This window comes from Salvia splendens, chromosome 15 (assembly GCF_004379255.2).
Source record: "Salvia splendens isolate huo1 chromosome 15, SspV2, whole genome shotgun sequence".
Classification (NCBI taxonomy): Eukaryota; Viridiplantae; Streptophyta; class Magnoliopsida; order Lamiales; family Lamiaceae; genus Salvia; species Salvia splendens.
In genome coordinates this window covers 10,170,095-10,186,948 of record NC_056046.1, presented here as the reverse complement: position 1 = coordinate 10,186,948, position 16,854 = coordinate 10,170,095, and the positions used below count along the sequence as shown (strand labels likewise).

The following is a 16,854-nucleotide window of genomic DNA, read 5'->3' as shown; positions in this document are numbered from 1 at the left end:
ATTTTTTTAAAAAAATTTAAATTGCCAACGGCTATGTCGTTGGCCAATGGGAGGCTGCCACGTACGTGCTCGCTGCATTGAGCAGCGCCGCGCCAACGGCAAGAGCGCAGCGGCGGACAACGGTGCCGTGCCGCTGGCACGGACGGACGGACGCCGTCCTGCTCACCGCTGCGGATGCTCTGAGTTATGATATTAGCACCTATTTGAAGAACATAATTATCAAGAAAATGCTAAACCAAATTATCATCTCACAAACAAACTGAATGCATCACATAAGCTTAATTTATGAACACAAATCATAATCTATTTTCCAAACTTCTATTGTAACAGAAGGACATCACTCCCACATTCTCTGATACTTGGGTTTTCTGCAATTTCAGAACTTGTTCAAACAATACAACATCAGTCCATTCCAAGAGCCTCAAGTTTTCAGATCTTCCTCAAGAGAAGAAACATTTTTTGATCAACCTTGAACTTGCGCATCTTCAGAGGGTCACCTCTTAACATCAATTGAAGTCCTCCAAACGAAATATAAACCTCCCTGTCGCAGATGAGAATGAGATGTCAGCGAAGAGGGGCGAATAAATGTGAAGATCAAGAAATAGTAAGCAGTTATGCAACAAAGATTCACTACAAGTTCCTCCAAAAGGAAGCTCTTTAAGGTCAAAGAATTTGCAAACTTATAATGGCTTTCACATACTACCAAGAGAAATTCGGCTTGCAATTTCATCAATGAAACAGTTACAACACATACACTTTTACATCATCATTCCCGTCAGTCTTTTCTTGAGACTCCGCCATCTTATACAGAAGACCATGCATCACGTACTCAAATTTTTCTGCAAGTGATTTTGGTTCCCCCTGCAGTCAATATAAAAAACAATAAAAAAAATTTTCTGCAAGTGATTTTGGTTCCCCCTGCAGTCAATATAAAAAACAATAAAAACTATAAGTCAATACAACTCTCTAGCCACACGTAATGCAAGATACTCCTAAACATCTAACATTGCCTAAATGATACACTAAACGAACTTATCTCTTTAATACAAAGGCAAGTTATTAAAATATATTGATACCAAAGATTGGAACATTGATAGCAGATTGAATAGCAATCGCTAAATGATGATGTGCAATATCAGTCAACCATAGTCCTCTAGTTACTGGATCTAATCCTCCACAAAAAGTAAGAAATTCCGCATATTTTGACCAATTTAAGTTGAAAAATGCAGTTGCTCGCTCGGCAAAACTTAGATTAAGTTGAGCCAAAAGATAGCGATTCAAGATAAATTCACGAGGGAGCGGTATCTCTATATGATCTTGTCACGACCGCCCATACAAGGGGTACCACAAACGCGGCGATCGTGACCGACATGCATGGATTACAATTTAAAAAGAACAACTTAAATGATTTGAAGAAAGGAAAACAACTTAGTTTAAAGATTTTAAGGTTATATTTTTTTTGAAAAGACATAAAATAAAATACCTTTAAAAAGACAAAGGGAAAAATTAGACTTAAGAAATATAATAACTAAAAACTAAAGTAGAACAAGCACTTAACTTAAATTCGGAGAATACCATTTTCAAAAGACAACGTAGATGCACGTTTAAATCCTAACACCACCATACATGTCCCAACACCAAATCGAAAAGCTTACGGTCTTAAGACATAAATTAAATCATAGCAGCGGATAAATAAGGTTCAAGGAGAGTCAAGGATCACGCCTATGTATGACGACATAACGTATCCTAAGGTCTCTAGCCAGCTCAACATCCACCGCAACATCCCGCTCAACCTGCAAAATTTTTAAAAGAAATTGCAGGGCTGAGTACTTGTTGTACTCAATGGGCTCATGCCGAAAACATTATCAAGTTATGTCATCCATACCAGTGATCTCGAGTTTTATACGTAGTAAAGAAAATATCACGAGAACACAAAAAATGTTTCATAGACTGGCCAGTCAAAATAATCTCCCCACTTTTCACATCAATCCAACAATCACAACCACAGTGCGACGAAAGTGTGGCCACACTATTCGCCCACGAGACCGGCCGACTTGCAAGGACGGCTCATGATCCCACCAGTGTACACAGCCCGATAGGGTTTACGGCCCTACTCGGACCCGAATTCGTTTCACAAAACAGCCATATAGCCTAACGGAGTAAACTCATACGAACTAGGCATCAGACACACAATCTCATAACAAAACAGTCCATGGCATGACATAACAGTTAAACCACCCTTGTATCTCCACATAATATTTTTCGGAAAAGTAAAGAGGTTTGAAAAGAAAGCCCACCTCGTTCTCTTAGCAAAATCACAACCCAACCTAGCAACTCTCGATCCTCGAGTTCACGAAAACACAACACCCTTGTCAACGACAACACAAGTCAGTCTCACACAACAACATATCACTATGCATGTCCTATCGTTTCTCTCTCATCGTTCTCATCAATCCCAAAACCCAACATGCATCACAAGGGTATAAAACACACGTAACACCTTTCAACTTATCGCAAGTGATTTCAACAATTAAACACGTTCCTTGCACATACATGCATCAAATAACACTTTTAAACTTGAAACTAAGTGTCATTTAATCAAGGCAGAAAACTGGCAGAATTGCGCGACCGTTTTGTAAAAATCACTATAAATTCATCCGACCTCAAAACATGCTAAATTTTGGTCACAACACAGAGGACACATTCAAGTTCATCCATGAAAATTTTCATATCGAAATCACGTCATTTAGTCAGTCATATCACATATTGAACTCTCTGGTCGGAACATACCATTTCTGACAGTATTGCGCAGTTCATTTGAAAAATTCACCATAATTTCATACGATGCCCAAAAAGGCCGAAAATTTAACACAATACAGAAGACACATCAAATATTTATATCGTTCAAGAATCACGTCAATCGGAGTTCATTTGGTTAGTCAAACAGAAAACGAAACATTCATGGCGAGAACTCGCGTTTCTGGCAGATTTGCGCGGTCGACTTCAAACATTTATTAAAAATTCATTTTTCGATAAAACAGGCTGAAATTCACACGAGACACCGAAAACATCTTGAAGTTTACTCAGTAAAAATTTCGTAGCAAAATTCGTTCGTTTGATGCGTCGACTACAGATCATAAATCACTGGTCGAGCATCACAGAATTCTGGTTCAAATCCGAAAATAGGGTTTTTAAATTTCCACAACGAAAACACCGATTCTTCATGCTCGAAAACACATCATCATGCTTACAAATTCCTCAAACACATATTTGCATACAATCTCATATTATTCACAACTATTTTGATCCAAACCCACATGATTCCAATCAACAAGGCAAAAACAACCAAGTTCTTATGAACACAAAATTTCCCTCCCGTTAAAATTTGCGATCTATCAAACCTACACTCTCTACATGCATGTAGGACTCAAAACATGGTTCAAAAGAGAAGGAGAAGAAAAGTGAGCAATTATACCTTCCTTTGACAAAAACCAATCGGTAGAAGCGAAGAACAAGGCGATTCGTCGGAGATTCTTGAAGGCAACTTCAATGGATGCAAGAATAAGCTTGAATGGAAGATTTTTTTTGGAGATGGGAGAGTGGGAGAATGGGAGAAACCGTGTGGGAGAGGAGAGAAGAGAGGGTGGCGTTTTTTTTGAAGAATGGGGGCTAGGGTTTTAGCTTTTAATATTTATAGTTTAGGTTAAAATCCATGAATTAAATGAATAAATTGTGGGGAATTAAATATATAGACCAATGAATAAGAATCCCACAATTTTAAAGAGCCACATTTTCGAAAATTGGCTGAAAATTTAATAAGGAAATATAGCAATTATTTACTTGGAGAGAATATTCATAAATTAGGAAATAAAGGTGAATATTCCATAAACAAGGGAACAAAAATAAATTAAATCTCCAAGTAGGAATTAATATAGTGGGGGCCGAAAATTTCAATAGGAATTTGTACAAAAATTATTTAAATCCCCAATTAAATAGAATAGGATTTAAATTAGGTAATTTTTTTATGGAAAAAGGCTCCCATAAAATAGGCATCAATTAATTAAATTCCCACAAGGAAAATAATAGTATGGGACGTGTGACTTGGAAGGGAAGTAGTAGAAAAATATTCACATCCCCAATTAAAATGACATAGGAATTTATTTGAATAAAAAGGGGATCCCACAAATTAGGAAACAAATAAAATATCCCCCAAAATTTAGTGGAGGGGCCGAAAATTGCTAGGCTCAAATAGCCAAGGAAATATCCCAACTCTCTATTTATTTTGGGTGAAGAAATAAATTATCCCATGATTTAATTGGATTAAATTCAAAGGGTGGAAGTCAGTAAAGTACCAATTAAATCAAAGGAAAATAATTCAATCTCCTATTGGAGATTTTCGAAACTCCCAAGGAAAAATAAAATGGAGTTCGAATTTCATGTAGTACAATTTATGGTCTATCGGTTTGGATTTAATTTGGAATAATGTCCCAAAACAATTAATTAAATCCAAAAAAAGAAGTACTATTTCAATAATTAGGAATGACCGGAAATATCAATTAATTGGCTCGAGAAAGGATTAATGCATGATCCTATTAACCTTTTCCCCACATTGGGCAACGATAAAATCTCGAGCTCATCATTCCACAATTACCACGACAATTTATTTCACGCAAAGCACTTAATCACATAAAATCAAACGTTTCAAAATTCCAAAATTCCAATAACATAATAAAAAGGGTCACAAAAGTTTGGGATGTTACATCCTTCCCCTCTAAACAGAAATTTCGTCCCGAAATTTAATCGTCTCACATAAACAGCTCGGGAAACTTTTCTTTCATCTTATCTTCTAACTCCCTCGTAGCTTCCTCGGGACCATGGTGCTTCCACAACACCTTCACGGACGCTATCGACTTGTTTCGAAGCTCTTGGACCTTCCGATCTAGTATTGCTTCGGGCCTTTCCTCGTAACTCATGTCGGGGGTTAGGATCACTTCCTCTTGGTGAATCACATGTTTGGGGTCGAACACGTACTTGCGCAACTGCGACACGTGGAACACGTTGTGCACGTTCCCAAAGCTGGGAGGTAACGCCAAACGATACGCCACAGGACCTACTTCGTCGATGATCTCGTACGGTCCAACAAAACGCGGTTTCAACTTGCCCTTCACTCCAAATCTCACAACTCCTCTCGTCGGGGACACTTTCAAGAACACCTTGTCACCAACGTCGAATTTGATTTCCGTTCGACGCACGGCCGCATACGACTTCTGTCTATCTTGAGCTTCCTTGATCCTTGCACGGATTTGATGCACAATTTCGGTCATCTCCTTTATGGCGTCGGGTCCTAACATCTTTCTCTCGCCAACTTCATCCCAATACAGTGGGGATTGACACTTCCTGTCGTACAATGCTTCATACGGAGCCATATCGATCGTCGCTTGATAGCTATTGTTGTAGGCGAATTCAACCAATGGTAGAACCGTTTCCCAACTTTCCCCTCGATCTAAGACAACTGCTCGCAACATATCTTCAAGTGTCTGAATCGTCCTCTCGGACTGCCCATCCGATTGCGGGTGATATGCAGTGCTGAAGTTTAGTTGCGTGCCCAATTCGCGTTGCATAATCATCCAAAACTTTGATGTGAACTTCGTATCGCGGTCGGATACAATGGTCGTTGGTACTCCGTGCAATCGCACAATCTCGTTCACGTAGAGCTTTGCTAGTTTGTCCGTGCCATAAGTAATCTTAATCGGTAAGAAGTGCGCGCTTTTAGTAAGTCGATCAATGATCACCCAGATCGCAGTGTTGCCCTTCTGTGACCTTGGCAAACCCGTCACGAAATCCATAGCTAGATGCTCCCACTTCCATTCAGGAATTTCGAGCGGTTGCAACTTCCCATATGGTCGCTGGTGTAAGGCCTTCACTTGTTGGCATGCTAGACATCGTTCCACATATGACGCTACATCCCCTTTCATCCCATTCCACCAAAACCGTTGCTTCAAATCCCGATACATCTTCGTGCTTCCGGGGTGTGCGGTGTAAGGCGTGTCGTGCGCTTCACTCAAAATCTCCTCCTTTAGCACCTCATCGCTTGGCACACACAATCGTCCATCGTACGTCAAGGCATTATCCGCCTCCTCGAGGTAATGATCAAGCTTCTCGGCTCTCACTTTCGCGCGTAATTCCTCCAACTTTCCATCATGTCGCTGGGCTTCTATGAGTTTGGTTCTCAAATCTGGCTCAATCACTAGTGTCGCTTGCACCTACTGTCTCGGGCGCTTTCACTATTTCCAAACTCATCTTGTCAAACTCGTGAATCAAAGCTTCCTCTTGCGTTAGGAAATAAACTAGTTGAGGTTGGTTCTTCCTACTCAAGGCATCGGCGACCACGTTCGCCTTGCCTGGATGGTAATTAATACCACAGTCATAGTCTTTCACGACCTCTAACCAACGTCGTTGTCGCATGTTCAGCTCCTTCTGCTCGAAGAAGTACTTGAGACTCTTGTGATCCGTATAGATTTCGCATCTCACTCCATAGAGATGATGTCTCCAAATTTTCAGCGCGTGCACCACTGCTGCTAACTCCAAATCATGCGTCGGAAAATTCAACTCATTTGGTCTCAACTGTCGGGAAGCATATGCTATCACCTTCCCATCCTGCATCAACACGCATCCTAGTCCTACTTTTGACGCGTCCGTGTAGACGGCGAAGTCCTTGTCGGGTTCTGGTACCGCTAGGACTGGTGCTGTAGTCAATTTCTCCTTCAACAGTTGGAAACTCGCCTCGCACTCTGGCGTCCAAACAACCTTGATTCCCTTCTTTAGTAGTTGCGTCATCGGTCTCGCAATCTTAGAGAATCCTTCAATGAAGCGTCGATAATATCCCGCCAATCCCAAGAAACTGCGGATTTCACTTGGCGTTTTCGGCGATTTCCAATTCTGTACGGCCTCGACCTTTGCTGGGTCTACTTGAATCCCATTTGCCGTCACAATATGACCAAGGAAGTTCACTCGAGTCAACCAAAACTCACACTTACTAAACTTGGCATAAAGTTTCTCTCTTGCAACGTTTCCAACACTGTTCGTAGGTGCTGTCCATGCTCCTCCTCGTTCTTCGAGTATACCAACACGTCGTCGATGAAGACTAACACAAACTTGTCAAGATACTCGTGGAAAACTCGGTTCATCAAGTCCATAAAAACGGCTGGGGCGTTGGTCAGACCAAACGGCATCACGACGAACTCATAATGGCCATAACGAGTGCGAAAAGCAGTCTTAGGCACATCCTCTCGTCGGACCTTTAGTTGATGATACCCTGATCTCAAATCCATTTTCGAGAATACGCCCGCTCCTCGAAGTTGGTCAAACAAGTCGTCAATCCTTGGCAGTGGGTACTTATTCTTCAAAGTCATCTTGTTAAGCTCACGATAGTCGATGCACATTCTCATCGTTCCGTCCTTCTTCTTAACGAACAGAACTGGCGCTCCCCATGGTGACACACTGGGTCGAATGAAACCCAAGTCCAACAGTTCCTGCAACTGGACCTTCAACTCGGCCAACTCCTTAGGGGCCATTCGGTATGGCGCCTTTGATACTGGCGCTGATCCTGGTTCTAAATCAATGGTGAACTCCACCTGTCTGTCGGGTGGCGGTCCTGGTAAAGCTTCGGGGAACACCTCGGGAAAATCTCGCACCACTGCCACGTCTTCCACCCTCAATTCTTTCTTTTCTTCCCCATTCAAGTATACCAGATACGCCGGACGTCCTTTCTTTATCATCGTAGTTGCTTGCAATGCGGAGATTATGGAGGTTCGTCGGTTCATGGAGATCCCATACAAGATAGTCGGCTCTTCGCCCGGGGCTTGAAAGGAAATCTGCCTTTGTTTACAGTAAATCGTTGCGTGGTTCTCGGTAAGCCAATCCATTCCCAAAATTATGTCCACATTCTCCAAAGGTATAACGTGCAAAAGTTGGGCCACTACTTCTAGTTCTCCTAACACAAACTCTATGTTCGAGCAAGTTCTCACAATATCAATCAATCCTCCAACTGGTGAGGACACATTCAAACTCGATTCAAGCATAGCAGTAGGGAGTTCTAAGGCATTCACACATGACATGGAAATAAAAGAATGCGAAGCACCCGTATCAAACAGCACAATAATAGGCAGTTGTTGGAGCTTTCCCATACCTGCCAAATTCTCTTTGCCCTTGCTGGCTTGGGGTTCCTGTCCTTTATTCCCTTTGAGTGCATATGCCCTTGCTTGCTGTGGGGCCACTTGTCGGATTGGTTGAGGCTGCTGTGGTGGTCTCTGTCCTTGCCCATTCTTCACTCCACTTTTGTTATTGTTTGGGCATTCTCGAGACATGTGCCCGTTTCCACCGCAGGCATAACACCGAATGCCTCCAACTCGGCACTCCCCAACATGATGCTTGGAGCACCGATTACAGTAGGGTGTTCTCTGTGGGTTTCCCCTCTGATGTGGCACAATTTGGCGCCCATGATTCTGTGGTTGCCGAAAAGTGGAGAAACGCCTCTTGTTGTCAAAAGAAGCTCGGTTTCCCTCTCATTTCCTCTTTTCTCTAAAGTTCGCTTGGGGTGCAGATGGGGTAGGGTTTGTTGTCCTCTCATTCTTGGGCAGTGCTTCCTCCACATCTAAGGCACAGCCCAGCACCTCGGAATAAGGAATTCCCCTCCGACTAGCCACTGCGACCCTTATCTCTGTCCTAAGGCCAGAACGGAACTTCGCAGCCATCTTCTCGTCTATATCCACCAATTCTGGCGCATAGCGAGTCATCTCACATAGGGCGCGGTCGTACTCTGTGACCGTCATACTTCCTTGCTTCAACGTGTGGAACTCCACTACCTTCGCCCGCCGATAACTTTCCGGAACATACTTGTTGTACACCTCTTCCTTAAAATCCTCCCAAGTAAGCGCCTCACGGCGAGCGGGGTCCATGGTTCTCTTCTTTGTTTCCCACCAAAAGTCAGCGGGTCCTGTCAGCTGATAAGTCACGCAGGCCAGGCGTTCTCTGTCCGTGCATCCCATGAACTCAAAGATACGCTCAATATCGCGCACCCATGCCTCCGCCTTCGGGGGCTCTCCCAACCCGTCGAATTTGGGTGGGTTCTCTTTGCGAAAGGCTTTGATGTACTCCCTTTCGTTTGGTTGGGGTAGAGGTGGTGGTGGAGGCGGGGGTGGATTGCCGACACTTCCTTCTGTCTGCTCCCCCACATTGTTCTCCACACGCGGACCACGTCTACGTCTCGGGGGCATGTTGATCTAAAACACAGGTTAGCACCGTTGTGAGTACATCGTTATTAAAACATCATCGCTTTCATGCACGCGTACGATACGATAAAACACAATTACTTAAAAGCACGTGAAAAGGGAAACTTCCATAAATAACGTGGAAAGGAAAACAAAAGCATTTGTTCGGAAAACAAAAAGGTGCTACTTCCACTGTCTTAACAACTTAAGGAAAAGAAAACAACATCACACATCTATCTAGTGCTAATATCCTCTTCCGGGTCTTCTTCCTCTTCCGGGTCTTCTTCCTCTTCCGGGTCCTCTTCCTCTTCTACGTGGTACTCATCAATCATACGGAGATCTTCTTCGTCATCCATACTATCATTCGTGTTAACATCCACGTAGTCATCTTCAAAACCTGGGACCATGCCTTCTTGTGGTACGGCTTCTCTTACTGTCGTTGGTTTAACCTCGATCACATCTTTGTCTTCCCAAAAGGTCTCATCTTCTTCTTTCTCTGTCGATGGTGGTCGCTCGGAACATGAGTCAATCAAAGCACAGGTTAAGGCCTTTAGAAAACCTTTCATGTCGCCGGCCATCATCTGGTTTCTTGGTTCGTACCACGTGAACCGACTGGCTGTTGTTTCCAACCAAGACTCCCAATTGTCGGGCATCAACTCAATTAGTCTTCTTATGCCACCATAGGCCGTTACATGGTACCCGTAGACATCTCGCCATAGGGTCTCAAAACGGGCGACAACCTCTCTCAAAGCCTTGCCTTCCTCTCTCTCATAGTGGTCGTAATCGTAAATCGCTTGTCGCATTCTAGCACTATACTGACTGCTCTTAAGCGCGGTTTGTTTCGTTCGTACCATCTACGCGGAGACGAAAATTTCTTTTAAAACACCAAATTGTATTATTGTTTGAAAAAGTTGTTAAGTTTGTCGCGTAGTTCGAAAGTTTGTCGTTGTCTTAACGTTTCATATCTTTGCATGCTATCGTTGTAGTATTTTCGCGCATAAAACACATTTAGCAACATCACTTAGTTCATACTCACAAGTATTCATGCCATATCGATATCACCTTTGCACATAAAATACATGTCTCAATTATCATGCCAATCATACTTGTACTTCCACGAAACCATGCTATTACAACATCATAATCATAAACATAGCACATGCTCAAGGTATTATGTCAATCATGCTCGTATAACCATTCCATTACAACTCATCCTCATGCATATCATACACTCACATGCATAAACTTGTCAATGTCATATCATATCATCATACATTTTCATGCACTACTCTTCCATACTTCCAACAATTTAAACATACCTCACTTTCATCGGTTGAGCGTGATGCTTGGATGTTGAGCCTTCATGACACTTCTAGTCAAATAAGGGTTCACTAACTTAGACTTAAAGTGAAAGAAGACTCTCGGACCAGAGCGAAAGAACAAAGCTCTGATACCACTCTGTCACGACCGCCCATACAAGGGGTACCACAAACGCGGCGATCGTGACCGACATGCATGGATTACAATTTAAAAAGAACAACTTAAATGATTTGAAGAAAGGAAAACAACTTAGTTTAAAGATTTTAAGGTTATATTTTTTTTGAAAAGACATAAGATAAAATACCTTTAAAAAGACAAAGGGAAAAATTAGACTTAAGAAATATAATAACTAAAAACTAAAGTAGAACAAGCACTTAACTTAAATTCGGAGAATACCATTTTCAAAAGACAACGTAGATGCACGTTTAAATCCTAACACCACCATACATGTCCCAACACCAAATCGAAAAGCTTACGGTCTTAAGACATAAATTAAAACATAGCAGCGGATAAATAAGGTTCAAGGAGAGTCAAGGATCACGCCTATGTATGACGACACAACGTATCCTAAGGTCTCTAGCCAGCTCAACATCCACCGCAACATCCCGCTCAACCTGCAAAATTTTTAAAAGAAATTGCAGGGCTGAGTACTTGTTGTACTCAATGGGCTCATGCCGAAAACATTATCAAGTTATGTCATCCATACCAGTGATCTCGAGTTTTATACGTAGTAAAGAAAATATCACGAGAACACAAAAAATGTTTCATAGACTGGCCAGTCAAAATAATCTCCCCACTTTTCACATCAATCCAACAATCACAACCACAGTGCGACGAAAGTGTGGCCACACTATTCGCCCACGAGACCGGCCGACTTGCAAGGACGGCTCACGATCCCACCAGTGAACACAGCCCGATAGGGTTTACGGCCCTACTCGGACCCGAATTCGTTTCACAAAACAGCCATATAGCCTAACGGAGTAAACTCATACGAACTAGGCATCAGGCACACAATCTCATAACAAAACAGTCCATGGCATGACATAACAGTTAAACCACCCTTGTATCTCCACATAATATTTTTCGGAAAAGTAAAGAGGTTTGAAAAGAAAGCCCACCTCGTTCTCTTAGCAAAATCACAACCCAACCTAGCAACTCTCGATCCTCGAGTTCACGAAAACACAACACCCTTGTCAACGACAACACAAGTCAGTCTCACACAACAACATATCACTATGCATGTCCTATCGTTTATCTCTCATCGTTCTCCTCAATCCCAAAACCCAACATGCATCACAAGGGTATAAAACACACGTAACACCTTTCAACTTATCGCAAGTGATTTCAACAATTAAACACGTTCCTTGCACATACATGCATCAAATAACACTTTTAAACTTGAAACTAAGTGTCATTTAATCAAGGCAGAAAACTGGCAGAATTGCGCGACCGTTTTGTAAAAATCACTATAAATTCATCCGACCTCAAAACATGCTAAATTTTGGTCACAACACAGAGGACACATTCAAGTTCATCCATGAAAATTTTCATATCGAAATCACGTCATTTAGTCAGTCATATCACATATTGAACTCTCTGGTCGGAACATACCATTTCTGACAGTATTGCGCAGTTCATTTGAAAAATTCACCATAATTTCATACGATGCCCAAAAAGGCCGAAAATTTAACACAATACAGAAGACACATCAAATATTCATATCGTTCAAGAATCACGTCAATCGGAGTTCATTTGGTTAGTCAAACAGAAAACGAAACATTCATGGCGAGAACTCGCGTTTCTGGCAGATTTGCGCGGTCGACTTCAAACATTTATTAAAAAATCATTTTTCGATAAAACAGGCTGAAATTCACACGAGACACCGAAAACATCTTGAAGTTTACTCAGTAAAAATTTCGTAGCAAAATTCGTTCGTTTGATGCGTCGACTACAGATCATAAGTCACTGGTCGAGCATCACAGAATTCTGGTTCAAATCCGAAAATAGGGTTTTTAAATTTCCACAACGAAAACACCGATTCTTCATGCTTGAAAACACATCATCATGCTTACACATTCCTCAAACACATATTTGCATACAATCTCATATTATTCACAACTATTTTGATCCAAACCCACATGATTCCAATCAACAAGGCAAAAACAACCAAGTTCTTATGAACACAAAATTTCCCTCCCGTTAAAATTTGCGATCTATCAAACCTACACTCTCTACATGCATGTAGGACTCAAAACATGGTTCAAAAGAGAAGGAGAAGAAAAGTGAGCAATTATACCTTCCTTTGACAAAAACCAATCGGTAGAAGCGAAGAACAAGGCGATTCGTTGGAGATTCTTGAAGGCAACTTCAATGGATGCAAGAATAAGCTTGAATGGAAGATTTTTTTTGGAGATGGGAGAGTGGGAGAATGGGAGAAACCGTGTGGGAGAGGAGAGAAGAGAGGGTGGCGTTTTTTTTGAAGAATGGGGGCTAGGGTTTTAGCTTTTAATATTTATAGTTTAGGTTAAAATCCATGAATTAAATGAATAAATTGTGGGGAATTAAATATATAGACCAATGAATAAGAATCCCACAATTTTAAAGAGCCACATTTTCGAAAATTGGCTGAAAATTTAATAAGGAAATATAGCAATTATTTACTTGGAGAGAATATTCATAAATTAGGAAATAAAGGTGAATATTCCATAAACAAGGGAACAAAAATAAATTAAATCTCCAAGTAGGAATTAATATAGTGGGGGCCGAAAATTTCAAGAGGAATTTGTACAAAAATTATTTAAATCCCCAATTAAATAGAATAGGATTTAAATTAGGTAATTTCTTTATGGAAAAAGGCTCCCATAAAATAGGCATCAATTAATTAAATTCCCACAAGGAAAATAATAGTATGGGACGTGTGACTTGGAAGGGAAGTAGTAGAAAAAATTCACATCCCCAATTAAAATGACATAGGAATTTATTTGAATAAAAAGGGGATCCCACAAATTAGGAAACAAATAAAATATCCCCCAAAATTTAGTGGAGGGGCCGAAAATTGCTAGGCTCAAATAGCCAAGGAAATATCCCAACTCTCTATTTATTTTGGGTGAAGAAATAAATTATCCCATGATTTAATTGGATTAAATTCAAAGGGTGGAAGTCAGTAAAGTACCAATTAAATCAAAGTAAAATAATTCAATCTCCTATTGGAGATTTTCGAAACTCCCAAGGAAAAATAAAATGGAGTTCGAATTTCATGTAGTACAATTTATGGTCTATCGGTTTGGATTTAATTTGGAATAATGTCCCAAAACAATTAATTAAATCCACAAAAAGAAGTACTATTTCAATAATTAGGAATGACCGGAAATATCAATTAATTGGCTCGAGAAAGGATTAATGCATGATCCTATTAACCTTTTCCCCACATTGGGCAACGATAAAATCTCGAGCTCATCATTCCACAATTACCACGACAATTTATTTCACGCAAAGCACTTAATCACATAAAATCAAACGTTTCAAAATTCCAAAATTCCAATGACATAATAAAAAGGGTCACAAAAGTTTGGGATGTTAGCGTTTAGACTCTCATGTCCATCATCTTTGCCTGCGAGGCAAGGGGCTAGCTAATTGCAAATTTTGCCTCGGTATGTAGCAACGATTGAAGCAACGTAATCTAGAATAAATTTCCCCTGCAAGCTATATTCAAGTCACAAAGACCTACCAGCACCAATATTCTAAAAAAATTCAACAGATTATCCAATTGAAAACTGGTAATTCTTGCAGAAATAAGGACCTGTACCTCAGGAAAGTAGCCTGTAACGGCTGAACCATCCATATGCAGAGTGTTAGAAATCAACATCCTGTATTTCTGTTTGGGACGCATTTGATACAGCTCAGAGTGCACATCTAATTCCAAATAATAACCATTTTCTTCACTCTTTGCATTTATTCTAGAAACTGCAAAAATCATCCACACAATCATTCAGCTCAAACAAACCGTTTTTTTCTGTTTCATGGAGTACATTTAAAGACATAAGCCTCATAATAAGAAATAATATCTTCTTTGTATACCTTTGTCATATACTGCCTGGCTATCAATCTTGACCACTTCGATTATCTCATCAAAGTAGAAATTCGCCATTGCCTACCAAAATGAAACAGAAGAGAACTATAACCTGAAAATAACATTAAAAATGGCACTAAACATTGATCCATTTGTAGAACTCAACAAAGGTACTAAACTTAGTAGGGTAAAACATAACCAAAATTAAATTTTGCTAATAGCTGATTTCAAGTTGGTGAAGGGCTTTAAAATTTCTGTTTGGTTTATTATTCTTAGAAAATATTGGGGAATTAGGGCAGGAATCACAGTCAGTGCTAATTCAAGTAATTCTGCGCTACGTAGGTATAGGTCAGTCTCTCGCCAATTATTATACCATTCTTATTCGAATTTTTCTTTTGCGTTTCTGCTAGGCATGCAAGAGGAAATAAATTCAAAATATGCCGAGGATTACTATTGATTGCTATATACATATTAGAAAAATTGAAACTTGTAATCAGCAGAGAAATTGAAGTGAGGCATTACCCTGTTTTTTTAACCTTAGCAAGATGAAAATTCTACAGAAGCGATCCCGTCCTTCCACGGCAGTGGAATACGAAGAAGATGGAAAGGCGACGGCGGTGTAGGAAAGAACTGCGGCGGTGTTGGCAATAGGGAATATGCAGTGGGAGGTTTTATTCTGCCAGGGTTTAGAAAAAATTAATAGAAGCAAAATAGAGCTGTAATATTCGATTTTGTTTTATCAATTCTAATTTCTAAATAATACTCCATCCGTCCCACATTTGGAGTGTCATTTAGTTATGACACGGATTTTAAGGAATTGATGGAGTGTGTAATTAATGAATTGAGATGATGGGGTATGTAATAAATGAAGTGAGTTGGTGATATGATTTTAAGGATTTTTGGTTTATTTTTGTGTAGATAATCACATTTGAGTGTAATTTTATTGAATAATTGGGTAAAATTTTATGTCTAAATATGAAAAATTCTAAATGTGGCTCTTAAATTGGGACAGACTTTTATGGTAAAATGTGACTCCAAAACTGGGACGGAGGGAGTACTAATGTACTATTACTATGTCTATATGTACACATACTATTCTTGAAGAAATAAATTTTACTCTGTGTTTACGAAAATAGTTTATATTTCTATTAAAATTAACGTTTGCTATTCAAATTATAGAACAAATGGATAGAGTATAATACTACTTCATGTCTACACCAATGATTTTGTATATTAGAAAGGTTAAAGGAGAGATCAAAAAAGCACGGTAAATGAGAACAAGTACACTCTAAAGTCTAAGCATCCTTCTTTCTTAAGATCTATTATGAGCAAAATTAATTTATAACACTTCAACTTTTATGGTTTTAGTCTTAATGTTTCGGATATGAGATTGTAAATGTAATTAATCTATTAAGTAGGTGTTCGATTAAAAAAATATAATAAGTGGGTGTTTGATTGCTCAATATTGATACTCCATATGTTACAAAAAAAAAATAGTAGTTTTATTTTATTATTTTAGGATAATCACAAAAAATAGTCTCATTTTTTAAATAATAACTTTATTTCATGCACTTTTTCCCCTTTCTTTTATACTCTATCCACCTTTTCTTATTCTCTCTCTTACTTTTACGGATCTCTCATCAAACTCGTGCTGATGAACAATGGACCTATTTTTCGCAATTGGTGGAGTAGATTATAAGAATGTCCATGACTAAATTTGTTTCTACATTAATCGAAATTAGAGATTATATCTATTTAACGAATTAGAGGTTAAATAATAGGATGATAGAATTATCTATTAAATTCAATAAGATAAAACTCAATATTATCTTATTATTTGAACGAAATTATAGAATCAGATTCATTGAACAATAAAAAACTACTTCGTCTGTTCTTTACTACTATGTGTTTTATTTTAGCTCACCACAAATTTTAAGAAATATGAAAATATATATAGAGAAAAAGTTAGTAAAATTTATTTACCAAAAACAATACTGTAAAAAAGAAATAGAATTTTTTAATTAAAAAATGGGGCATATCTATTATTCCGTGTGCCGTGTAAAAACTGGGTTTAGTGAAAATTGGCGAAAAGATGACAAAAAGGGAAATCGAAGGAGCTCATCCATCCTAAATTTCTGGAGGAAATCGCGTATATAGGCCACTTGGCCTTTAAAATAACGCAAATGTACCCATTTT

General features: G+C 39.5%; 1 protein-coding gene across 4 annotated transcripts; it reads right to left on the bottom strand.

Moving 5' to 3' along the window:
- Positions 1-216: 216 nt before the first annotated feature.
- On the bottom strand, positions 217-15,371 carry LOC121768927 (DNA-directed RNA polymerases II, IV and V subunit 8B-like). 4 transcript variants are annotated; one of them, XM_042165537.1, is made up of 5 exons: positions 15,181-15,365; positions 14,667-14,739; positions 14,395-14,552; positions 755-861; positions 217-541 (listed from the first exon to the last, which is right to left on the bottom strand). In XM_042165537.1, exons 2-5 carry the CDS (start codon positions 14,734-14,736, stop codon positions 430-432), a joined length of 447 nt encoding a protein of 148 aa, XP_042021471.1. In that variant the 5' UTR covers positions 14,737-14,739; positions 15,181-15,365; the 3' UTR covers positions 217-429. The 4 variants fall into 4 exon arrangements, with proteins under 4 accessions (XP_042021471.1, XP_042021469.1, XP_042021468.1 ...); XM_042165535.1 differs by lacking the exons at positions 217-541; positions 755-861 and adding an exon at positions 8,453-9,281 and having other exon boundaries at positions 14,667-14,770; positions 15,181-15,371; XM_042165534.1 differs by lacking the exons at positions 217-541; positions 755-861 and adding an exon at positions 8,453-9,281 and having other exon boundaries at positions 15,181-15,371.
- Between the last annotated feature and the right edge of the window lie 1,483 nt (positions 15,372-16,854).

Bases quoted from the DNA above. Each gene is read 5' to 3' on its own strand.
- LOC121768927 (XM_042165535.1), bottom strand. From the start codon at position 14,736: ATGGCGAATTTCTACTTTGATGAGATAATCGAAGTGGTCAAGATTGAT. The intron at 14,553-14,666 runs GTATACAAAGAA...TGATTTTTGCAG, and splicing joins CCAGGCAGTATATGACAAAG to TTTCTAGAATAAATGCAAAG. The intron at 9,282-14,394 runs GTACAGGTCCTT...CCTGTGTTTTAG, and splicing joins TTACAGGCTACTTTCCTGAG to ATCAACATGCCCCCGAGACG.